The sequence below is a fragment of the Siniperca chuatsi genome, linkage group LG21 (genome assembly GCF_020085105.1).
Source record: "Siniperca chuatsi isolate FFG_IHB_CAS linkage group LG21, ASM2008510v1, whole genome shotgun sequence".
NCBI classification, from domain to species: Eukaryota; Metazoa; Chordata; class Actinopteri; order Centrarchiformes; family Sinipercidae; genus Siniperca; species Siniperca chuatsi.
The window spans coordinates 14713390-14739265 of record NC_058062.1 but is presented as its reverse complement, the minus strand read 5'-3'; the positions used below and the strand labels follow the sequence as shown (position 1 = coordinate 14739265).

The following is a 25876-nucleotide window of genomic DNA, read 5'->3' as shown; positions in this document are numbered from 1 at the left end:
GATTCAGTGAGTGTTTACTGTCATGGCTGCTCCACTTCAGATGTTCATCCTGCTGCCTATGCCGCCCAAAAATGAAAAGGAAGTCATGTCATTTTATTATTATTATTATTATTATGTTTTTTTTTTCCGTCTATTTTCCTGGCCCCTGGTAGACCAAAATACCCAGCTGTCATTTGCTTTTCTCTTCTTTACAAGTTCCAGTCAAGTAGATAGTTTTATAAGAAAATTGAGAATTTTATTCTTTGGTATTTTTTAATATACTGGTAACCATGTATCATATGTGGAAAAGTGTTTTGTTTCTGTGAACTACAATAAAAGCTCCACCATATTATAGATCCTAATATAAAAGCAGGTAACAGCTTGTGTCCATACAAACGGGATAGGTAATGATGCAGTTAGAATGAGAAAATTAAGTTTTCATCAAACTGGAAAGGAGGGTAAATTCTATAAAATATGGTTGCCATTTATAGTTCACTTTAATCAGATCATTGACTGAAATACTATCACTATCATCTTTACTGCTATTTATCGTTTTTCTTCTTCCCAATCTTGGGCACAGGCTATTTGCTGACAGGCAGACAAACTTTCTTATCAACAGGGGTTATTGACATCCACTTTTTTTCTCTCTTTCTTCTTCATTTCCTCTTGAACTTAAAAACATTTGCTTAATTATGTAATCGTCTATTTATATATTTGTATTTGTATTTTTTTAATTTTCTTTGTTGTATGGGTTAAAAACATAATTGTATCACATACACTGGCTATTCTAATTTCAGATTTTGTGTTGTCTTACTCGTGTTTTCTCTGTGTGCTTGAAAAAAACAACACTCAAAAATGACCACAGGGTCTCAAGTCAACAAAAAACGGAACATTATAAGCTTTATAAAGTTATATTTATTTATAATTTATTGAAGGGCTACTGTATTGGCCTGCACTGGTGTACCTAATCAACTGGTAAGATTAATTAATGTTCACAGGACACCATATGTAATATATATTATATTACAAACCACTTCCTCTTTAAAACCAACAACAATCCTCTCTGCAGCTGATGACTGTCCTTCTGACTGTCTCTGAACTGCACCTTCACACTAAGCTTGTACACACCAGACATATCCGGTGACACAGAATAATACTGATATTCTTATAACCTCTTTTCTTACTCAATAATGTCATAACCTGGTTGTTGAAAGCAGCCAGAAGAGTTACAGCTCAAATCTCTTGCACAATTCTGTTCACTATCAGGGTATGTAACACAGCCCTCAATAATTAAAGTACTCTGGTGGTGGAACAATGTTTTTCTATTTAATATTTCTATTTAATCATTTTATGTTTAAGGGATGTGTAGCCAGTGGCTGGAGGCTTTAAGGCTCATGCTTAACATCCTGAGTCATCCTGAGAAATATTTAAAAACTCAGTTTGACTCAGTGTGTAAAAGACCAACTGTAGTATTTTAACGGCAGTTCTTGCTTTGAAGTCCTCTTCCTGCTTTGAGGTGAAGAACAATAAATACAGTGAGGCTGTGCACAAAGTCTCACAAGAGACTGAAGGAAACAGGAGGAGTACAATATGACCTAGCTTCTGTATTTCTTAGTGGTTTTATAACTGAAAAGGCCATGAAGAGGAGCTTGGCATGCATTCTCATTTTCATTCAGCTCTTTGAAGGTGAGAGAAATTCACATTTTACTTACCACTTACAAAAACTATGCAAGCTGATTTTTGTAATACTAAACAATTTATGCTTATGCCAGTCAGATGTTTGCTGATTTTGTAACTTCTTTTTCCTGACATTTATTTCTCCAGCACAATGTGTATACAGTATTATTTGTTTTTATTTACTGGGAGTTATATGGGAACCACATTGTGGCTTTGGTTACAGCCATGCTAGCAGCTCTGTGAGACTGTATTTAGGCACAGCGGTGCTTTGAGCTAAATGCTGACATGCTGATGTTTAGCAGGTATATTGTTAACCACGTCAAAATTATTCCAGTTCATCCTGAGGGGAACATGAACATGTGTACAAAATCCCATGGCAATCCATCCAATAGTTGTTGAGGCATTTCACCCAAAGCCAAAAATGCCAACTTCATGGAGGTGCAGGAAAAGTCAGGGAATCACCAAAGTCAGGAGGATTCATCCTCTGTGAACCATGAATGTTTGTATAATAGTTCATCTTAATCCATCTAACGGTTGAGATATTATATTCAGTCTGAACCAAAGTGGTGGACTGACCTACATTGCCATCCATAGAGGTATTCTGCTAGCATGAATAAAAAGTCATGTTTTTGTGTGTATTTTTACTAGAACTTGAAACTTATTTTTTCCCTCCTCCAGCCTATGCAGAGTTGATCTTTAGGCAAGTGACAGAGAGCCAGTCACTGGAGCTCTCCTGTTCCCCTCAGCAGCAGCACGGCAGCCTGACGGGCCTCCACCTTTTCCACCTCAGCTCCCAGAGCCAGACGACCCTGCTGTCGATGTCTGAGGGCAGCGAGCTCAGGGTCGACCCGGAGCACAAGGGCCGTCTGCAGCTCTGTGGAGGACTGGACTCCCTGCAGGTCAATGTGACCATATCCCATTTACAGCGCAGTGACACGGGACTGTACATGTGGCAGCTGAGCTACAGAGAGAACAGCTCTGACCAGATCCTTCTCAGCACTCAAAAGGTTTTCTTGTTGGTTGAAGGAACAGGTATGTCTCACAATACAGTACTTACACTTTGCTGCAGTTAAACCCAAGTGCCTCTGTTTAGATTTGAATGTGTACTGGTGTGTGTTTGTGATGCAGGGAGGTCATGCCAGTGCTCTCCAAGTTACCCTCCTTTGCTTTTGACCATCTTTACAGCAGCAGGGCTTTTTCTTCTCATACTCAGCTGGCTGGCCATAGCGAAATGTGTGAGTATTTTCACTTCAACTAATATTTTACTGAGCAGAGATGCAGCTTTAACTCGATGGGTCATTTCTAATGTTTGTTGTGTTGTGAGGCAACAACGCTGCTAAGTGTTTTTCAGTGAATGTTGTTGAGCCTCAGTATGTCACAGTTCTGTCTTTTCCGCTTGTCACGTAATTTTGCATTATTTCTGACTGACTCACTAGCTTTTCAGGCAGCAACTGCTGTAAATTAAAAGTACAAAGACAGCTATGCAAGTGAGTCATTTTAAGTCGAATATCAATTAATGTGTCAACTTTAATAGAGGCCTGACAAACATCGGTTTTAGTGAGTGAGTTTTCAAGGCAATTTATGCAAGAAGAAGCCTGATAATTACTGCTGGGATAGTTGGTGCATGAGTCACAAAATCTGTGACATTATGTAAAGTGGCAAAGAGAAAATTCTGCGAAAAGGAAAACTGAATTAGCAAAAAGGATCACATGTGGGCTCTCACCAATACTGACTGACATATAGCGACCTACAACCTCAAAAATGACTATCAAGGTCAATCAAAACATTTTGCAGTCTAAATCAGTGTTTATTGTAGGGATTACTGTGTGTTGTATTATTCTGTCCATGACATTATTACATCAATTTTTATTTTTCTCATTGCAGTAATCATTAAATTATGAAGTAAGGCTGCAAAATTTGAGGATAATAACTGTCTTTTTTTCATATTTAACATTTAGCAAGTGTGCAAGTTATTTTGGTTCTTTCTAAACCAAAAGAAAGGTTGATCTGCAACACGAGAGGGGCTGACAAATGATTTTTTTTTGTTCAGTTTAATGTAATTGTGTCTTTTCTCATCTGGAAGGAGTTTCTGTTCTGCAGGAATAAATTCTCAAGTGGCATTACTCTATTAAACATGCATGAACATCGACAGAAAGTTAACTGATTATCAAAATTGTTGCAGATTAAGTCATAATAATTTAATCAAAGATGCCAAAGATTGTCTGGTCCCAGCTTCTCAAATGTAAATACTTGATGGTAATCTTACTTTTTTAATGATAAACTCAATATCTTTTGGTTTTGGAGCGTTTTTTTTTTTTGTAGACATCACCTTGGTCTCTGGGAAACTGTGATGGACATTTTTCACAATTTCCTGACATTTTATAGAATAAAGATGAATTGATTAATCGAGACAACAATCCGCAGATTAACTGATAGACACTAAAGTTAAAAGTAACAAATACATACTGGAGCTTGAGGCCTTGAGCATAATCATACAAAGAGCAAATATATAAGTGCAGAAACTTGTTAATATTCCATGCTGAACATAAATTGATTTCTAAAAGTCAGAAATAATGTGTTGTAGGTAAAGGCGAGGCATCATCACAGACCACAACCTCCTACTCCTATCTATGAGGAAATGACCAGGAAGCAGCAGAGCACCGGAATCCCCCAAAATAACCTTGAGGCCCCCTCACACCTGGAGGAAGTCAACTTCCCTGTGTATGCTAATCCCAACATCCGACAACCCCAGGACAACTACTACGCCTGTCCAAGACAGCTCGCCCTCAGAGCCTGACGTGACTTCTGGCATTTAGCTAATGGTGCAGCAAACATGTACAGGAAATGACAGAAATGTGATATGAGAGCGAGAAGTGACTTTTCACCTGGAAATAAGAAAGATTTCAATTTGGTGGAACGAAAGCAGAGAGACAAACACCAAATAACCAAATGGCACATTTTTAACAGCCAAGAAAAAAGGCTATTTTATTAATATTTGAAAGAAGCTCCATAGTTCATGAAAACATTTGTTTCGGTGCATGTCATTTAACAATCACATTCTATGAGGAGAAAGAGATATACAGAGAGAAAAAATAAAACATTACAAGCCACTGACTTTTCATTAAATCTCAGTACAGACATTTTTACTTAATATTTCAAAAACAAAAAAGGCAAAAAAAAAAAAAAAAAAAAAAAAAAAAGCAGCCCTAATCCCATACCCCCCCACCCAACCCTCCAAGAAAACCGTAACAACTGAGAAAAAACCCCTTGAGGGTGACAGGCTAGAATCCCACAGTGCTAAAGAGTGAGAAGCTCATTGGTTTTAGGAATACACAGCATGGCGATGTAGCGCTAGGTCAATCTGAATCAGGGGAAGGAAGCTGGAGGCGGGGGGCTCGACATGACTCACCTCGCCACCCCCCTCCACCCCCTTTTAAAAAAATAAAACAAATAAAAACACATTGGATCCCAAAAACCCCTGCAATAGATCAGCCACTTAGAAGTAGGCCATAAAATCCCCCATCTTCCACCCCCCCCAAACACTTGTGCATAGTTTCATGATCCTTTACAACCAGCTCATGTTTTACAAACATCCTCCAAAATGTGAAAAATGTTCCACAAAAGTCTGATTTATCTATTAATAATATCCGCTGTGGGAGAATGAGAGAGAGAAAGAGAGAAAGAGGAAAGAAAGAGTAATGCACAATGTTCCTGAATCAGTCAGGACGGGACCTCATTAAGAAAACACAATAAAGATTCAAACATACAGCATTTTGCATGTTATTCACTGTCTTTTTTTAACAATCAAACTCATTGACCATTTTTTTTTGTTTTTAAATGTAAAGCAATTTTAATATATAGATTTATATATAAAGCACTCCATTTTCATTTAAAGTCCATTATTTGGTTATTATGTAACTGCTACGGATTTAGAAACAAAGGTATTTTCTCTTCTTCTGAAATCCATAACTTTCAGTGCTTAGAATTGTTTCTTTTAAAATCATCCTTTTTTTTTTTTTAACTCATCATAAAAATGTACATTAAAATGGCGTGGAGTTGGTACTCTGGAACCCTGGCCTTCCTGAGACAAGATCCACTTTTTCGTGTGTGTGCAAGATAGTGAGCAATTATGTATTTCTTTTTTCTTTTCTTTTTTTATATAAAGGAAAAATATATATAATCAACATAAAACATACAGGCTTCAGATAGTCCATGAAATCAAAATACACACAGAACAAAGAAGGTTAACAGAACAAGACAACACTGTTCAATCCCAGAGTTCAATAAATCTTCATTCTGTGAAGTGTTGTGTTGCACTTTTTTTTAAAAATGGAAGCATTTGTCCTTTTTTCTCTTTTTCCAACATTCCCATAGTTTAATTCTTTTGTGTTGCTGATTTGCTTTCTGAACTCCAGAAAAAAACAAAGTGTTTGTAAACTGTCAGTGGCCTTGCATGAAAACAAATGACAACATGAGTGATTTTTGAACATAAGTGAAAACAGAACGAAAGCTAACAAACCAAAAAGGTAGGCACCTCTGAAGTGAGCCCTAGAAGCCAAGGCTCAGTCTGATGTCTTGTCCTTCACTCTCTCCATTGCTCAGATTTGGGAGAGCTGAAGTCCTTCTACCCCAATCTATGGCCACAGGTCTGCAAAATACTTTTTTTTGCTGCATTTTTTTTTTATACGTATGATATTTTTTCAGTTTTCTTGTTTTTTTTTTGTTTTTTTTAGGTTTACAGTCTGAAAAATGGTGCAATACTCAATTATGATCCATACTTTCTTGGATTATTCCACAATGAAAGCCACTAAGGTAGATAAACATTACATTTTAAAAACACACTTATTTTAGTCCTTGAGTAAACATTTACACATGAACTGTCCCCTTCTCCCCTCAGTACTTGTATCATGTTGTTCGTTTAGCTGGATGAGGGGTGAGGCTGACACTCAGTGCAAAGCTAGAGGCTAGTAACAATTAACATCAGAATATAGTTTTGACAAGCAAAAGAAAAAACAAAAACAACAACAAAAAGTATACTGAATTGAAAAGAATCACAAGGCGGAAATTCCTCCGCTGTAATCACGAGCGTTCATACATATTTTCACCTCACACACTAAACAAGTCATTCATACAACATACAGTACAAGCAGCCTTGTGCAAACACTCAAATACAACAGATCTAAATTTGCCTTTATATCGATCTTTGTTTTCAACAACACTCGTATTTCAAATTTAATTCACTCTGAACTGATGCTATCAAAAATCTCTGAAGTGTATGAATGAGACAAAAAACCACTACAAAAAGTGTTCACATTACATTATTGGCGCTTCTTTTGATTCAAGTATTTGTTTTCATTATTTTGTATTACTCTGATATGTTTATGATCTTGTCTTCTGGGAAATATAATGTTGAGAAGGATACACAGGGTAAGGGCTGAAATCGAGGGGGGGGGGGGGGCTTAGGCTAAGTGGAAAACAGAGATCTAGCCATATACACACATACATCCATTATGTACTCTCAGTTGTATACTGTATATGAACTAGCATGTGCATATTCAACCCAGGCCTTTTTTTTTTTTTTTTTTTTTTTTTTTTAAAGAGAGATTTGCTAATTCAACTCTTTTTGGGGTCCCTGCCCCACACCCTTGTCTGATCCATGATTGAGAAGCATATTTTGCTCGAGCTCCAGTTGCCTTTGAGTCCGTGTGACTTTAAAAAAGGGAGAGCATCTGATTTCCAACACTAGACAGGTAGATAAGAGTGCAGGCGAGGGGTGTGGGAGGGGCCGGGGCTCTCAGCGCTGGTGCTGCGCCAAGAAATCCAGGGCACATCTGAGACTCGACCTCCGTCCCAGTCACCCATCCTCCCACTCTATTCGACTCCCAGCTTCAACGCCAGTTCCTTGATTAAAGTCCAGTGTGGAGTAAATGCAGGTTTTCAGGAACAAACAAACACACAGACAGACAACACAGGCAATAGTGATTGTTTTGTTGAATGAAGTGAGTCTAAAGCGACTCTGGAAGAGGGCAAATCCCAAAAGTTTTAAGACTTGGTACCAAACTTGAGGTGTGTCCCTATTTCTGCTGATACACTGGGTCCCTGCTTGGACCCTGACCCCCAAAGCCAGATGTGCAGAAATGACCTGTTATATATTAGCTGGCGCGACCTTCAGGTTGGAGGTCCAAAATGAACCACCTGGATACAGCTTTCCCACATGTGGCCCAGAGAACGAGCCCAGATGGGGTGAGAAGGCGGCAGCTTGCAGAGAAACAGAACACAGGCATCTCAGCCTTGGAGTGCACAGCTGAAACAGACGTTTTTTTGTAGTTTCTAGTTTCTGCGAAAACCTTGATGATAAAGAAAAAGATGTATTTGGTTTTTAAAGAGATGTACCCGATGTGACCCATAAACAGTGCACAGACACATATAGAGACTATAGGGACTATAGGGACCCCCCCCCAGCCTGGTTCTCCACTAAATTTCCAGTCCCCTGTTGGTGAAAGACCAGCACCATTCATCTGTCCTGCCCTTCTACTCCTCAAGCCTCCTACAGCTGGAGCTTGTGGTGTACACCCCTGCAGCAATAAAAGAAACTTAAGTCTCGTCACGCTAAAGATAAATTAGGATATGGCGAGGTGGAAGTAGATATTTGTAGATCAGTTGGCACAAGACAAGAAGTTACTCTGTTTGCCAACCACTAGTGCCTCCAGCAGGTCATTTAGTGTTATCTAGTAGCTCTGTCCACACAGTGGGAGACTAAATCCTTGAAGAGAGGCTCTTTTGGTGCCCCTTACATTTTAACCAGGGAGGTTTTCAAGGGAAGCTGCCTGGTAATAAAAGTTGAGAGATAAGCGAAGATTGGCAGATGTGGGGGATGGCTGTGATTTTCTAGATGGCTGTGAACGAACACCTCCTTGTCTTTGCATAGAAATGGAAGGCTGTTATAAGTTGAGGTGGTTCTAAGTGTAACTGAGTGCTCCCAGAGTTAAACATAAAGCACCAGTGTGAGTGAGGCCCATCAACACGGATGTGTGTGTTATGAGACAACATAGAGCAGAGGTTGAGCGCTCCAGGATGGACAGAGGAAGTTGGCTCACTATCCTGGAGAACCTTTTACTACACTACCTTTCCCCACTTTATTTGACTCTTCAAAGCCCCCGTCGGACTCCAATAACCCCACATAAAGAACTCCCCCACCAGCCTTTTCTACAGACATCTGCAGTGTTTTGTATGGCCTTGCTGCACGGCTGAAGCGTACCTCTAAACTACACACTGCTTCGGCCTCTGAGGCAGTGGGAGGGGCAGGAGAGAAGCTGAACACTGCATAAAGACCAATATTAAAAAAGCCATGAATCAGGAAACAATCATTATCTATATCATCAATGATAACAGCAACAATATCAGCAAACTTCATGACAACAATAAAATAAAAATGCACACTGGCAATTCCATAAGTGAAACCAAGAAAAAAAACAAACATAACACATCAAACGCCTCCATCTCTGGCTAAAGTGATCCTTGCAGGAGAGAGACAGAGAGAGAGTGGAGTTGGAGGTTGCTGAGGACAGACTCTGGCGCAGCAGTAGTAGTAAATTTAATACAGGTGGGCCAGTTCTGAAAGAGCTGCTCTTGGCCTGGAGGCCGGGGGCAGTCTGTAGGGATCTGCAGGGAGGCAGCAAGCGAGCGGGAGGGTGGGGTGAGGGCTGCTGCAGAGCACTGCACTCTGCAGCAGGCAGGCACTCAGTGGCCACACTATCACACAGGTTGGCAGGGCCTCCAAAAGAAAGAACACTTAAAAAAAAAAAAAAAGGACGATAAAGATGCCGATCCTCCCTGCTGGACCCAGTAAAACATAAACACGTCGAGCGTTTCCAGACACCAAGGCTAAAGATTTCAAAGTATGCAATGTAACAGTGATATTTACTTTGATAAAGAGGGTGAGGATGAGTGCTTTGGGGTCTTTCCCTGTTGCACCCATCATCAGTTGAGTTAGTTCTTTCTTTGTATTTCCCTTCACTTTGCTACCATGTTTGACATCCTTCCTGGTCCCACCGACTTGAGGGAAGAAGGATTGAAAAAACAAACAAACAAAAAAAACATCTTCACATCCATGTTAAGTTAAAAAATAAGTATATAGAGAAGCCACTAAGCAGATTGCTTTTTTTGTCTTTGTTTTTTCAGTTTTTATTTGCCAGTGTTGCTTCTTCATTTTTCTATTCGTTGGCATTAAGGGTATAACGAGCTGCGACGCCCTTGCTAAGTGCTATGATAGACCACCTATTCACAAATGTTTGCTTCATACTTTTCTACCTACGCAAATTTGGGCAAAAAGAAAAAAAAGTTCATCTGGTCTTCTGGGTAAAAAGGAAAACAGGCTCATCTCATTTTGGTTTGATGCCTTCTCCCCAAGCACACATACACACACGCATGCACGCACGCACATACACACACAGAAACAGACACACACACACACACACACACACACACACACACACACACACACTGTCCCTCCTTCTCCCCCAAAACTAGTCACTGGCATAAGTGTGGAGAGTAGGCTGGCTGAAGAAGTGCTTTGTGTGTACGTCCTTGTATCTTGGACAGAAGGTGGTTGAAGACCAGCTTGCTACTCTCCTGAGCTCACACACTCTTGGGAAATGAAGGGTAGTAGTGGCAGTTTTAGGGTGGAGGGGTCGGGGGTGTTACAGGACAGATAGAGCTTTTGCAGTTCAATCATTCCTTATAGTCTCCTCTCTTTCCATGAGAGGTCATGGTAGGGTGCTTGGACGGTAAAGTCTGTGGCTTATATTGCACGTCACTTGGTGTTTTTGCGGGTGGAGTGGGGTCATTGACTACACGCCGGTGGGAAACATTTACGACTTGAGGTTTTCCACAACATCAGTGAGAGGGTCCAAGACTGAGACCAAACTGCGAGTTGCCCGCAGATGAGTTGAGGTGCATCGAAATATTTGTCTTTACAGTTCCATAGTAATAGCAGTGGTTAATTTTGTCATCCATCACGTCTATAACTGTACACGCGACGACCCCCCAAAACTCTCCACCCTCCAATTAAGATTGACAGACACATTTGAAAAATATCAGTTCTTAGCTTTGTTTGCAATGGTTTAAGAAGAAAAATAAAAAAACAAAAACCACTACAAAAAGACATGGCTTGAACACGGCGAACAGAGTTGCATCATTCCCTTTGAGCGTTGTGTGGGGAACTCAATCTGCTTGCAAAAATGCACTGAAGTTGTGAGCTGTAGTTGCTTATGTTAAGCCGCAGCAGCATGTACTCTCCACTCAGGTTTCACTGGCTCAGAAATAAGGGTGTGCAATTGTCCGTATGCTTCTTCACCAAGTACAGAGTGAGTGAGGATAGCAGGGCAGGAAAGAGGTTAAGGCTAATATTAGTGCTGAGAGAAACAAATGTTGAGTCTGGACCAGCTGAAAGTTCGACAACCACTCTGATTGAAGGGTTTTACTTTGGGAATGATGCCTTTCGATGGATATCTGAGGTGCAGTATGATTGCCTCAAAAGGCCGAGAGGGATTACGCAAGTTTAAAGATGGCAGCTCGTCATTGTGTCAGTTTGACTAAAGTACGTTTCACATGGTGAGTTCTCAAAAGTTCATTTCTGTAAAAAGTTCTCTTTCTTTGTTGAATGAAAGACTACTTCCTGTGTCTCCAAAAGTAAGAGCTGAACGCTGTGACCAAAATCTCTCACTGAGATTCACAAGAGAACCGCAACTGAAATGTCATTAAAAACGAAATGGAGTCGAGGAGGTTGGCGAGGGTGAGCAGCGAGGATGTAGCCTCGCCCTCCTCTCGTCTCTCCTTTTCACCGTTACACCCACACTGATTATCTCCACAATGATTTGCAAGGTTTTTGCTCCTGTTGGTGTTTGTTAAGCCTGGGCTCTTCCGTCCTACATGGACTCCCCACTCAGCAGGTCCCCAGGCAGCAGCGTATTGATTGGGGTGGGACTCCCCATGACCCGTCCCTCTTCTCCACTCGGGGGTCCCCACAGGCTGGAATACTGCTGCACGCCACCCCACAGCAACTCTCCGCCCGTCTTTGCTCCGCCTGTTCCCAGGCCACTGCTATTGCTGCTGCTGCCGTTGTTGTTGTTCCAGTGGGGTGAGTGACCGATGGGATGGGAGGCTCCGGACACGGACCCACCCATCCGCGTCTGATTGGTGCCTGGAGTGGCCTGCCAGCTGGTTGTTCCGCCAAGCAACTGGCCCTGTGCAAAGAAGCGGTTCACTTCCTCTTCCCCAGCAAACTCTGCCAGAATGGTGGTGTTCCCGAGCACGCACCTGGACAGAGATGAGAGGAAAAATATGTATGAGTAATAGTTGAAACTTCTTAAAAATGAACTGAGCCAGACACTGTGAAGCAGTTCATTAAAAGGCGTACATGTGCAGGGACTTCTGAGCCTTGGCAGCTTCATCCTTGGAGCTGTAGCGCACCACAGCGTTGCCCTGTGTCAGGTTGAGGTGGAATGTGATGAGGGGGCCGTGCTGCATGCACAGTGTACGCAGAGTCGAACCATCAATCTGGGACACAAACAGGACCACAGAAAAAGTAAGGCTATTAGTGCACAGATACCATTAATTCTCTGTGAGGCCTAAATGCTTTAAGGCTAAGAGAAAGCTGTTACCTGTGGAGTAAGGTTCCTCAGAACCAGCCAGCTACTGGTCCTGGTGGAGCTGTCTGTACTCCACGTGGTACCTGCTGTGTGCAAAAGAGAGAGGCACAAAGAAGGCAGAGATTTGTTAGCATGGTTTATGCTTACCAAGCTTGTTTGAAACCAAAGTCAGTTGCTAAAACTGAATGGGTGGTGTTGATTTCTACTGTGAGAAAAGAAGAACCACCCAGCGTCAGTTGACATTTGCTCAACAACAAAAAGATTTTCTTAAGTTGTTGTCAATCCTGCATACTCTGCACCTTCAAAGTTGGCCTATGGTTGTATGCCACATCAAAGGGCCACTTGCTCTATGACTACGCTCATACTGCAAACTTCACAACCACACACACTAAGGCTCATATTTCACATCAGCAGAAGAAATATCTTGAGCTTTGTGTCTTAGCTATGCAGCACGTCTCAAGTTACTAATTTCAGTTTTATTTTTATGTCCAAAAGGTTCACATAAAGGACAGGAACATTAGCTTATATGTCATATGTCTACACACGTCTTAGCTGCCAAACGGTCTGCAAAAATCCTTACAGAACTGCAAGAATGTTCAATCTATTTATCCAATACGCCTAATTAACGCCCGTTTAATTGTCTTGTGTAATCAAGTAATTATGGTAAGTAATTTAGGCACTTTCAATTCAGAATACATGCTTTTTATTGAAATTATTTTCTTCTTGTTACATTTTTCTGCTCTCCCAGGGATTTGAAACTATTTTTTGTGATAATAAGAGATAATAGTAAAATGAGGGGATTTTGACAAAAATTAAAATGGCAGTTGGCTTCCTGTGCTTGACTACTCTTTATGTATACACAAAATGTTTGTGAAAAGATATGTGAAATGGTTCAAAAGTTATAGCTTTGACTGATGATGGAGCCTGGTCAGATCTATTAAATCTGTACTATTTGCCTGCATTTCTTGGACTGATAATGTGGCAGTTTTCCTTGTAAGATCAGTTCCATCACTATTGCAGAAGGAAGCTTTTAATTAAGGAGGGAAGCATTGAAAACCTTGGTGCCCGGCTCCCTATATATTTCACGATAAGACTACCTGTGGTGTAAGAGCTGCTCCAGCCTTGGGCCAGACCCAGGGAGTTGCCCCCCCAGGTTGAGGAAGGCTTGGCGTTGGTGAGGCCAGGCGGGGGGCGGGAAGGGGCCGTGTTGCTGCTCCGGGGGCCCTGGGGGACCTTCCACAACTCGTGGGACAGAGAGGCCTGGCTGTGAGAAATGGGGCCTGGAGACCAAGTAGATTTCATCTCTGACAGTTTACCTGGATGGAAAAGAGAGAAGGAAAGGTTGGCCTGCAGAACCATGTGACTGAAAGACAGCTGCTCCCACAGGAGGGAGTCCTGCAGAGCAAAATGATCAGACTTAAAAAGTTCCTTCATATTTGCCCAAAGGACGACACTTCCCATGCCACACACGAGGAAGAAGGAGATACACTAACACCACAGGGGAAATGTGCACTGCATGAGAGGCAAAGTTGAAAGGGAGAGAGCTCAAATGAAGGTCATATTTAATCAGGAGCAGTTACTTGAATGCACAGGAGAGATGTGGTTCTCCAGAGCGGTTGAGGCTCTGGTTGTTACAGTAAAAGGAGGAAGAGGATAATGTTGATTTGCAGTGAGTCAGCCACTGCAATGTGGGGGGAGAACGTTATGGATAAACCATGTACCTGCATCGTCCGTCTCCGGGGACGACAGACTGAACGAGCTAGTGTAGGCACTGACTGGCCAATCAGTGGAGGGAGGCAGAGCCTCGTTCTGAGATGAAGTGGGAGAGGAGCCTAAGCCGATGCCATCAACAGAAACAAATAGACAGACACAAATAAGGAAAAAAATAGCAGAGAGAGAAAATGGAGTAAAGGAAAAATGCACTAAAAATGATGACAGTAAACTCATTGAGAAGAGTATAAACTGGTAAATGACAATGATTACAGAGGCAGTTAAAAGTAGGAAAATGAACAAAAGAATAAGAAGCAGGCTCTTTGGTGGCAGCAGCTGCATGATACTGTGAGACAATTTTAGTGGACTTACAATACATGGGGACACAGTTTGTTCTATAAATGTCTTTTTCAAATCGTGGGGGGAATTATTTCCAAGACCTATGATTGGATTCACTGTGTTTCGTTATACTGTGACATGGAACTTGACTTGCAGGCCAGGACCACTACACAAAAACTTCTTATTAAGACACTTTTTCAGCCCTTGCTCTAAAACTCTTTGACCCTGCTCTCACCTCCACTCCTGTCCCGCAGCAGGTAGCGGTTGACATCTTGGATGTTGGTGTTGATGGTGGGCCCGCTGGGGACACTGCCGGGGGTCACGTTGGGGTCTGTCTCAGGGTCGATATTCTGGAGGCCCTTCCAGGGAACGCCGGGGCAGAACTCTGAAAATTAAAAATGTTTTTTCTTACCATAGCGTAATATTAAATCATCAGTGCAGTTGCTGTAGAGCTCCTGCAAGATTTGTCTTTCGTTTTTTACTTGCCACTCTCTTTCAGTTTTCCTTTTAGTGACAAAGTATCAATAATAGTGTAATTCACATAGGAGGAAAATTCGACACAGAGCGAGGGATACACAAACATGGCTAACTAGATGAAACAAACTGATTGACAGTAATCTGGCTCCAAACGGCAAATTGACAAACCATCAACAGTAAGTACTTCAAGTGTTCCTAACCTGGTGGCCAGTTGATATTGGTCCCATTGGCCATCTTATCACTGCTGCTCTTGCCCTGCCCCCAGCTGTCTGGGGGGACCAGGGGGCTGGTAGGAGACTCTGAGCTGGACATCAGATTGTAGGGGCTGTAAGAGTCCTCCAGCTGATGGGGCTTACTAGGGGGGCCCAGGTTGGCACCTGCGAGAAGTGAAATGAAAACAAAATCATTAATCAAAGTGTAGAGGTTAATATCAGCGAAATGTGGGAAATGTTTTGGATTCAAGTAAACAATGAAAGACATAGTCTATATGTTAATATTGCTTTGTTTGTTCACAATACTCTTCATTTAATAGTCTAATTATATTTAAATTATATTATCATTAATTTCATCATATCATCAATATCATTCTGTTCTGAACAAAATTTTTAAACATCTTTCTTACATATATTATGGTGTCTAATAATAAGTAGAAACTTCCTGGCTGACCCACATCCAAAATCTGCATCTTGCAGGCAGTAATAAGGGGCTTAATGTGAAAACTGGAAATGAGGTTTAATTTAGAAAAGGAATACTTTGTTATTGTTGTTAATTAAGGCAAATGATCAGTCATCATAAATGCAAACTTTGCATCACATAAAACAAAGCGTTCTCTAGTGGGGACTTCTCATTTTTAATTACCCGGGATTCCCTTTCTCTTCTCACCATGCTTGCCCAGGTTGGGCTCCAGAGGAGATGAGCTTCCAGAGAGGCTTTCGATGGAGTTGGGATGCGTCCACTGCGACAGGCGCGACTGAGGCTGGGGGGGTTCCTTCATAGACAGACTTCCCACCTCCATGCAGTTTACATTCATGTTTGGATTCAGTCCAGCTGAGGAGACACAGAGATGTTACTACACAAGGATTAGTGCAGATTAGTTTGCCATTCAAAGAGAAAGGTTAATGCCACTCACAGAGAGAGTAGGGGCTGTAGGTGTTCGGAGATGACTGCGGCTCTTTGGTCTGCAGGTCAGGGAGGCCTGGAGCCTGGGGGTGACCTGGAAATGAATCCAGGGGGGATTTGGCCCCGCCAGGATGCAGGCCAGAGTGGGAGGGGGGCGGCTGCTGTTGCTGCTGCTTCATTAGCAGGGCCTGGGCCAGCTGACGCTGGTGCTGTTGGATCTGCTGCTGCATGTTATTGATTGTACGTGCAACCTGGGACGACATCACAATGGAGACATATAGTATTTATGAACTATACTGTTCAGGTATTATGTATAACAACTGAAATAAACATGGGCATGGATTGTTTATATATTAGTTTTACTTCAATCAGCTTTATTTTTTAAGTAAAATAATTATAACGCAGTAAATTTAAGATTTTTCAGTAATCAGAGTGATAAATAAGAGAGCAGGAAAGAAGAGAAGACTGCAGGTTAAGAACTTACTTGCTGCTCTTGTTGTCGAATGGGGCCAGAAACGTTGCGCTGTGCCTGCAACATCTGCTGCTGAATTTGTAAACGCTGGTATGCCTGTGTGTCAGGTATAAGCATGATTTCAATGTTAAAAGACGTCACTGTCTCTGTAAATCCAGATATAATTCAACAGCCGAAAATTAATAAAAATGGAATGTAATAAAATGGTTTAATCTATATGCACTGAAAACATGAAAGTACACATTTACAGTCCAATAAAAAAATGTTCTTGATGCATTTGGTCTTTGTAGGTTTAGGGTCCTAGATATTTGCCATGTGTGCTCTACTACAGGCAATAATAAATAATAAAACTGAAAGCAGACAAGGCTACATGAGACTCACCAGTTGCAGCTGGTAAAGTTGATTCAGAAGGGTCATATGTTGAGGGTTTATTGGTGAGGTTAAAAGTGCAGGATTCAGACCAATGTTTTTTGCTGCAAACTGTAAGAGCTGTGCTTGAACCTGTGGGCAAAGTATTGTTTTAACACAATTTAAATGTAAAACAGAGCTGTCTATGTGTAAGTCACATATCAACTTGTAATATTATGTTCTGAATAGCAAAAATAAGATGCCCCTTTACTGAGATTATATATATATATATATATATATATATATATATATATACACACACACACACACACACACACACACACACACACACAAAAAACTCATAGTGGAGATGTTTTTAAAGATTGTAATCTGAATGTAAAATATTTATCATTGCATACATTAAAAGGCTTTGCCTATTAATGTGTTTTTGTAGTAAGTGAGAAATGCGTACCTGAGGGGAGAGAAACTGAGGCACTTGAGCACGTAGACTAGGCTGAGAGGAACTGAGAGGCGGCACTGGCGGCTGAGGAGGCGGCTGCGGCTGCTGCATGGCCCGGGCTTGTGCTGCTCCACCGCCGCCAAACATTCCACTCTGCATCTGCTGGATAAAGGAAGAGTCAAAAGAGAGATAGTCAACTTCTGCTTCAGTCAAACACACAGGCTAGTTCAACCACAAGAAGTGGTTGTTTCATTATCCATTGTCCTTATCAGTGTCCTCGCATTTATTCCACCACAGTGAGCTTGACAAGGCCACAGAGTGCCAGCAAGTCCATAAATCAATCATCGACATTTATGTGTTTGAAATTTCTTAAATATTTTATCTAAAGGTGCAACAGACAAATTCAGATGATGGGTGTCACAATATGACAGTGCAAGGTAAGTGACCTCAATATCATGTAAAGTAATTATAGTAAAATATATGATGTCCAAAACAACTTTGTCATTTGCAACATGCAGAGGTGGAGGGGGTGAAGTAAAGGTTTAGACATTATTGATTTGTTTTGATCTGGCATTTCCTGTGCACCAAGAATATGTCAATATGCCCATTCCAGACAACAAATTGGTCATGATAATTTGGGAAAAAAGGGCAAATTTAGGTGTCTTATTTGTTTGGGGATAGGAAACTATTCTTTGTTGAACACCAACTTAATGTTCTTTAATAAAGGGTTAAAACAATTTTAACATAAATTTAAGTGCAGCTTGCCTTGGATATGGAGTAAAACGTTCTTACAACTTACTGTCTTACATTTAACTTGGAAGCTCTCTTTATCAACAAATTTTTTCAGGGATACCGTTCAAACACACCAGTTAAATATTTCCTACACCATATATGGTGCCAACCATCATTAAAATTAAAAACTATTTCATGTACAGTATATTTTTATGTAACTTAATGAATTACCTTATCCATGAAGGGCAAGCGGGGGTCTGCCGAGGGGTCTTTGGAAAGAAGCGGAGGCCGAGGGCTGCTCATGGGCTTGTTGATGAGCCCGTTGTTGTAGTCGTGGCCGGCTATCCCCATCCCCCGCTTGTCCAGCTCCGTCTTCTTCTCCAGCAGGGCACTCATGGCCTGGTCCAGGTTCATGCTGTTGCTCTTCAGAGCCTCCTCTGCTGGATCCCTCTGGAGAATAAACCAGAAAGCATCAGCAATGCAGAAAAACAAATCAATGCCAAAATGACGGTTATGAACATTATACTGTTTTAGACTGCCCTTTTCACAAATAATGTTATAAATACAAATAATGTCGTTTAGCCTAAGAATTTGGGCATTTTTCTTATTTAATTATTATAACGATTAATGGATGATCAAAATAGTTGCCGCTTTATTTTCTTTTGATCAACTAATAAATTAATTGACTAATCATTGCAGGTTTAATCACAATTATTTCCAGAGTGGACTAATTAGCATCAATTTTACATGCAACAAAATACATAGACTTTTACATCAAGAATAATGTTTGGCAAAACAAACACTAAGGCTGCTGGTAAATATAAAAAATATAATGCTGCTGCTAAGGGTAAAAACAAACAAACACAAAACATTAATAAAATAAATCAGAGTGTTAGTTCCTAGAATTGACTAACAGCAGTGCAGCAGTTTAGTGTCACTTCAACTCACTGGGAAGCCCATGTCTGTCAGCTGTTTGATGAGACGATTCATGATCCAGGCATCTTCTTGCTTCCCTGGGACCTTTCCCTGGGAGAGAGGATGATAGAAAATTATTATTACCTCACTAACTTAATAATATTTTACTATGAAAATGTCAAACAGTTTATAAAGGATTAAGGGACTTTTCTGTATGTAATTGGCTCTGCTTCACACCTTCTGTGGGATCTTTTTAGATGCATTGCCCCAAGAGTTACAGGAGGAGTTGCTCTCCTGGGAGGCAGCGCTGTTCCACATGTCTCCCTCCTCAGCATCCCACTGACCTCCCGACAAGTTCAGCTCTTCACCTCCACCTCCCCATCCGTCTTGCATAGATTTGGGGGCTGAAAAACACACCACAAGAGAGGATGTAACCCAAGTGTTGAGGACATATACTTTGACACATGCCTTATGTGATAACTTTATGATGTTAGTCTTTACTTAAAGTAATTTATTCAAGTTACTAACTTACACCACCCCCTCAAAAAAACATAGATATAAAATACAGAGTATTTGATATCACACATATTACCTTGTACCTTAATGAAAGCCTCAAATGTGTTTAGTTGGATAAGTATTAAGTTATGTAGGATATATTTTCTTTTCTTCACCTCTGCATGTTACGAAACTTGAACGCCTAAAAATAGCAATATAACCTTGACTGTATGAGATGTTTTCATTTGGAAGATTTAACCCTGTCCAACTGATAAACTAAAACATAACATGTTGCACATTACTACATAAAAGAAATCTGAACACACTAAAATATTAGATGGCCACTAGGGGTCAGTGTAGATTCCAGGGTCAAATTTCCAGCGCTCTTTCTTCCCTCATCAGGAGAGAATAATTTTACTTTTTTGTGGAGCACACACATAGTATCATATTTCTCAAAAAGGTATATACCATTGGTAAAGACGAATTTAGAAAACCATTTACCAGGTTTGCAAGATGCAGATGTCATCGTCGGGTTGCCCCTGCCATAGCTGTCTGGGTTGCTGTCTCCCCAGCCCCCACAGCTCCCGGTAGGTTTTCCCCAGGCAGACGTCCCATTGTCCACTCTGACCGGAGGGGGTGCAGGTTCCCCCCAAGTGCTCTCTGATTTTGTGTGGGAGCTGGGTCGCTCTCCCCAACCTGGAGGACACACAAGGAGAAAGACCTGTCAATAAAAGTACTTCACTGCACAAATATCAACATCTGAAAAAATAAAAATCACGCGTTGGATACAATCATACATTAATATTACCTCAAGCATTTTGTCTCATTTTTCTCATAAGAAGGCATAAAGAGATATTATGAAAACCTAAAATAATTCTATTACAAACTAAAACGATTACAGTAAGAGAAACAAATTAGGCATTTTTTTCAAATGGTCACTGTCTTCATTTTCTAAAAATATAAGAAGCACTGAGAAATACAGCTGTCAAAAATTAGCTGCATTTTCACATGCCATTTCACAGTCTAACCTTATGGTGCTTAGTTACTGGTTTGTTGAATTACTGGTTTGTTGAATGCAAAATGCTGAATTTAAGACAAAATCAGGGAGAAAGGAGTCTTATCTTCATTGTTCTCTGCTAAATGGCTATCCACTAACAAACCTGTTGACAATCAATCAGTCTATCTCACTTCTGATTAATGGCAAGTTTAGATGTGCCTGTAACACATCAGTAAAGCATGTTTGTCTGTGTGTGAAGCATATTCCACATGTTCAAAATTAAATTAAAATGTTTATTTTAATAATTTTAATAACTGTATAGCTTAAATTGCAATGCATATAACTGACTGACCTACAAAAACATACCACTTGTATTCTTTTTTTGTTTTCCTATTTATTTCTTACTTGTTGATATAAACGGAGCCTTAAATCTGACTGAGCCTCTGGTAAACACCATCACCCCGTTTATCCTTCTGTTTTGGAGTGTGAAGCGGCACTCGTGCAGGAAGGCAGAAACCTGGGCTTGGCTTAGCAGGGTGGTTGACAGAGGGAGAAGATGCCCATTTAAGAATTGGCGCAGCCTGGTCCCTCTTGGCATGAGAGACACAGTGCTGTCTCTGGGCCTGTGGCAGTGCCAGGCTCAGCTTAGCTCTCTCGCCAGGGAGAGGTCAAGTCCTAAAGGCTGCTCCAAAATTATAGTTAACATTCAACCTTCTAGTATGATTGGCCGAAGTGCTACAATGATCTAAATGTGGCACACTTTCTGCCCTTACTTATGAATAGTATTGAGGAGTTATCCCTCTTTGCTTTTATCCCACTATATGCATAACAGCCATTATGCCAGCAAAAGGCAGCATCACGTTTTATTGAGAAACAACTGAATCCAATGTGGAGTCAGCATGCAGGGTCAAGTGAGGGACAGCAGGGGGCATCTGCCCCCTCTCAGTTCCAAGGGGCTTGCTCCACCTCCTCCCTTCAACTACTGACAGATGGTGGCTCCCATATAATCACACACTTCCGATCCGTCTCAAACAGTTTGTGGTGAATCGCTATTTTCACGAGGCACTTTGTAAACAGCATTCTTCTACTTTGGGTACCCATGAAAGGTTGCCAGGGTTACCCGCACAGACGTGTCCGGTGTTGTGAAATGTGAGGAGCCTCATGGAGGGACAGGGCTGGCACTGCTTAACTCATTTGGATAGTTGATTAGATGCAAATCCAAAGAGGGCAAACTAGGTTAAGATTTTACCTTTAAGTGGATCAACAATTTGGAGCTTAACAGTGCACTGTGCTAACTACGCAACCAGCATTCGTGTTTCACACCTTTACTTTGAACAGTGAAAAAGAAAAGAGAAATGGGGAAAAACATGAAATTAATTTAATTTACCTCGAGTAACATTTTGAATATCTGAAATCACAATCACATCACCTTTAAAATCTCAATGTTGACAATATAATTTATCTGTATACCATTAGCCAATGAATCTGACCAACTTAAACAGGATAGCTGTGGGGCTATGTGGCACTATTACACATTGCAAAATCAGAGCTGTTGTCTTACCTTGAGCTATCAGGGGACCCCTGTTGTGAGATGGCCCAGACTGATGTTGGACAACAGGATCCATGGGCCCACTGGTGGGTCCTGGGTTTTGGGAGTTTTGGGCGTGGTTCTGTAAAGGTGCAGGCGGCCCGTGATAGGGGTGATTGTGAGAGGGGGGATGGTTGTTCTTGGGACCTGGGGGGTTATTGCCTCCAGTGGTAACTTTAGCCTGGGGCATTCCCGGATTGTTCCGGTCCCACAGGTTGACTGCCTTGTTGTAGGTAACAGGGTCACCCCAAGCTGAGGTCCCATCATCTATCTCCATCTTACGTCGGATTGAAGGTGGAGAGGGCTCTTCCCAGCCTGTAGGCTCACCCTCAGCTGAGGACTCCTGCTTACTGCCACTCCAGCCTCCACTCTGCTTCACTGAGCCTGAGCCACCCCAAGAGCCTATGCTCCCTCCTTCACTATTACCACTGGGCCCATCCTGAGGCTTGCCCCCCCAACCTTGGGGAAGGCCACTGGGACGCTGGCAAACTGGCTCTCCCCAGCCTCCATTTCCTCCAGCTCCAGATATCCCAGGTCCTGAAGAAGACATTCCCCAGCCTCGTGGGTTTTCCTTCCAGCCTCCTGCTTCTCCCTCCCACCCAGGGTTGGTGGGACTCTTTTTGCTCTCTTCTGGTTCTCTCCAGTCTCCTGCATTACTGCTCCCTCCACGATTGCCCCAGCTGTGGGATGCTTTGGGTTGCTCTCCCCAGCCCTGGGATGTTGCCTTGATGTGAGATTCATCCCACCCAGCTGACTTCTCCTCTCCCCAGGACTGACCCCCATTCTTCGGTATATTGGTGGTGGGGCCTCCTGCTGGAGGGTTCCCCCAGCCACCAGGGCCACTTGGGGGCTTAATGTTGTTGGGTGGCTCTCCCCAACCAGAGCTAGACTGGTTGGTAGCAGCTATGCTCCCCCCCCAACCTGAAGCTCCTTGAGAACCAGGCACATCATTTTTGCTCCCAGGGTCAGTCCTCTGAGAGGGGCCCAGGTTAGTGTTGGAGGGCCCCTGGGCATCGCTTGGAGTGGTTGGGCCAGAGCCCCATGATTCAGCGCCTACATCATTCTTGCGTTTAGTATTGTCCATGTCCCAGGAGGTGTGCTGGCGAACAGGGGTCTGTCCCCAGCCAGTGTTACACAACACCCTGGGGTCCAGATCCTGGGCAGGCAGCAGGGGAGCTGGATTATCACTGGATGAGCGGTCTCTGTGCCGGGGATGTCCTTCGATGCTGTCACTGCTCCCTTCACTGGCACCAGCTGTGCTCACAGCTCTGTTCCAAGGACTAGCCTGTGGATCCTGAGGAGGAGAGCTGGGGGCATCCCAGCCTCCCTGGGCCTCTTCAGTGTGCTGCTTCCCCCAGCCTCCACCTGACTGGTCACCCCAGCTTCCAGAGTTTCCTGCTCCACCTCCTCCACAGCCCCAGCCAGAGTCCCAACCAGGTGCCTCCTTAGATGAAGGTGCCTTTGAGTCGCCACTGTTACCCCATACTGAGCTACCTTCTTCTCCATTGACCTGTGGGCCCCCTGGTGGGGGCTGGGCCATGGAACCCAAGCTTACAGGTGCACTACCCCAGCCAGGCAAGTTGCGGATGGGGCTGGGGGGTTCCTGCTTATTAGTGTGATTTGGTCCATCAGTTTTAAGGTTCTGAGGTTCTGAACTGAAAGACACATTTGTGGACGGGGAGGAGTGTGGCTCTGACGTGTCAGAGGTCATTATGTTACCCCAGGCGCTGCCAATCCCCGAGGAGTTGCTGTTAGTGTTGGCTCCGGTACAGGTGCTGGTCTGGGCTGGTTGGGGGCCAGGTGGATTACAGAGGTTGGGTGTAGGTTGAGGAGGTGAAATGGTGTTGGCTCCCCCTGAGCTGCCTCCCCCTGTGCCACCCCCATCATGCCCCAACATGGGCCAGGCAGAAGGGTTGGCATTAGGGTTTAGGTTCAAGTTAAAGTTGGTGCTGGAGGATGATGAAGAAGAGCCCCAGCCCCTGCTGCCTCCTCCCCCCACTGGGCTGTCACTCTTCCCTTCATTCCCCGCTGAGGACTGAGGGGGGCAATGGGAGGGTCCAGGCCCAGAGCCCCAGCTGCGATTTGCTGCAACCTGGCTAGAGAGCATGCTGGTTCCAGTATGATTTGCAGGGCTGGGCCCACTGTTGGCCTTGCTGCTAAGATGGTTGGCAGAGAAGTGGCCTGTCTGGCTATTGGCCCCAGTGGCCATACTCACTGTACTACAACTACTGCTAGTACTACTGCTGCTGCTGCTGCTGCTGCTGGTCAGGCGACCGGGGTCAGTGTCCAAAGGGCATCCTCCTGGAGTGGCCTGGCTCTGGCTGAGGGTAATAGAAGGCCAAGCCTCTGTGTCCTTCTGGTCAATGATCAGTTGATCCCAGCCACTGAGATTGGTGGAAGATGCAGCACTTGTGGCACTCCGGTTGGCTGGCAGGTGTCCCCAGAGGGGATTATCATACTGCGCTCCCTGGCCGCTCTGTGGGGGCAGTTCTGTATGGGAGGAAAGAAAAACAACAGGACATAAGCATGAGTAAGAGGATGAGAGAAGAGAGGTATAAGTTATGTATGTTATCACACCCACATATGCTTAGTAAGGCTGAAATACCATGGCAACATGTAAGGTGTCTACTTATGTGTACATAGACTTCACACGATGCTTTATTAATGAAAATAAATACCACCCACACTGAAAATGCAAACAGAGAGAGGAGAATGACTAATATGATGGCAGAGGGAGCTTTAATTAGAAAATAAATGAAACATTTGTGCACTCTATTTGGACACTATACATTTTCATAGGTCACACAGTTTTTATACATATGTTTCCCAGTATACTATGACTCAAGTCAGGGCCAATGCTCTCCACGATGTAACTAAGATAAGATGAAAAGATATTCACAATGTAACGACTTGTCCCACCTGCTGGATTGGCTTGTTTTTTTCCCCTTAGCTTCAAAAGTTTAATTGCTGTATCTGAATTCTCAAAACCAAATATTGCTGAAACTGAAAAAAAAAAAAAAAAAAAAAAAAAAAAATCACTGTTTTAGATACCCTTTAGATTTAACTGTGGTTGCAGGGTTGTATGCAAGACCAGTGATACTAACAAAAGTTACCAAATTTGGGGACAATATTAAGTAAACAGGGTTAAAAATGTGAAAAATTGTGGAAAATTGTACCACATGCAAAATCTTGTTGTCTAAGTCATTAAAAAATGTATACATTTGTCGCATATGAAATGAGTCGCCCTCATAGCTAAGTACTGTATCTTCATAACAGGTTACCCCAAAAAGGGAACTACATTAGAGAACGTAATCAATAACAGGGGCCATGCAGATGAGTCATCCTTAACCTTCTGACTTCCTAACCACTGCAGTTATGACCGCTGCTTGACATGAAGCACATATACTCTGTACAAGCCCAAGACAGCCTGTCTCCTCACCAACAGGTCAGGCCTCTGCAACTGCTCTGACAACCCAATGCAATGCTTTAGCTTATTTCTTTTAGATCCCCCATGGAGTTAGTTGAGCGAGCTCCCTGGAGTTCCAGTGTGCATATTGATCGTGTTGGTACAAACTAAGCCCAGTTGCAAATCAAGATTGCTGCACTGATCAACCTGCTTTCACCTCATTGCCTCATTTCTGCTGTCCCTCGTGCTGCAGCGGCTTGTTGTTTACATATGCCTTCACATGCATGCTTAGTTTGTATGCAAAGACTGACTGTGTCACAACTACATGAGGGTAGTGACAGCATTTGTGTACCACCCCGTTTTCAAGCTTACTTCAATGCTTACAACTAAAGGAGAGAGAGAAGGCAGTGAGAGAATAGGGGGGGAAAAAAGAGGGCACTGTGTTTCTGACACACACACAGTGCTGTCGCTCTACTGAGAAGTGCAGGACCGCCATTTTCTCAGTCCTGAACT

The 25876-nt window shown here is 42.6% G+C and overlaps 2 protein-coding genes across 8 annotated transcripts in view; one reads left to right on the top strand and one right to left on the bottom strand.

The window, feature by feature from the left end:
• Window positions 1–169: 169 nt before the first annotated feature.
• On the top strand, window positions 170–7254 carry LOC122869220. Of its 3 annotated transcripts, none has more exons than XM_044181983.1 (4): window positions 170–1665; window positions 2335–2688; window positions 2845–2891; window positions 4241–7254. In XM_044181983.1, the coding sequence occupies exons 1-4, from the start codon at window positions 1617–1619 to the stop codon at window positions 4451–4453; spliced, it is 663 nt and encodes a 220-aa protein (XP_044037918.1). In that variant the 5' UTR covers window positions 170–1616; the 3' UTR covers window positions 4454–7254. The 3 variants fall into 3 exon arrangements, with proteins under 3 accessions (XP_044037918.1, XP_044037917.1, XP_044037916.1); XM_044181982.1 differs by having other exon boundaries at window positions 2842–2891; XM_044181981.1 differs by having other exon boundaries at window positions 173–1665; window positions 2785–2891.
• Window positions 7191–25876, bottom strand: part of tnrc6c1 (trinucleotide repeat containing adaptor 6C1) — a 69981-nt gene continuing 51295 nt past the window's right edge. For all 5 annotated transcript variants that reach the window (XM_044181972.1, XM_044181973.1, XM_044181974.1 and 2 more), the window contains 17 exons: window positions 21931–24447; window positions 19874–20068; window positions 19115–19281; window positions 18911–18988; window positions 18194–18412; window positions 17243–17392; window positions 16804–16923; window positions 16435–16518; window positions 15961–16201; window positions 15690–15878; window positions 15032–15208; window positions 14590–14739; window positions 14027–14137; window positions 13403–13621; window positions 12318–12391; window positions 12074–12213; window positions 7191–11973 (listed from right to left, as the gene is read on the bottom strand). In XM_044181972.1, the coding sequence (XP_044037907.1) occupies window positions 11583–11973; window positions 12074–12213; window positions 12318–12391; window positions 13403–13621; window positions 14027–14137; window positions 14590–14739; window positions 15032–15208; window positions 15690–15878; window positions 15961–16201; window positions 16435–16518; window positions 16804–16923; window positions 17243–17392; window positions 18194–18412; window positions 18911–18988; window positions 19115–19281; window positions 19874–20068; window positions 21931–24447 (5222 nt within the window). In that variant the 3' untranslated portion in view covers window positions 7191–11582. The remainder of the gene's footprint in view (window positions 11974–12073; window positions 12214–12317; window positions 12392–13402; window positions 13622–14026; window positions 14138–14589; window positions 14740–15031; window positions 15209–15689; window positions 15879–15960; window positions 16202–16434; window positions 16519–16803; window positions 16924–17242; window positions 17393–18193; window positions 18413–18910; window positions 18989–19114; window positions 19282–19873; window positions 20069–21930; window positions 24448–25876) is intronic.

Excerpts from the sequence above, each read along its gene's own strand:
- LOC122869220 (XM_044181981.1), top strand. The coding sequence starts at position 1,617 with ATGAAGAGGAGCTTGGCATGCATTCTCATTTTCATTCAGCTCTTTGAA. Across the intron at positions 1,666-2,334 it reads TTTCATTCAGCTCTTTGAAG|CCTATGCAGAGTTGATCTTT; the intron begins GTGAGAGAAATT and ends TCCCTCCTCCAG. Across the intron at positions 2,689-2,784 it reads CTTGTTGGTTGAAGGAACAG|GGAGGTCATGCCAGTGCTCT; the intron begins GTATGTCTCACA and ends TTTGTGATGCAG.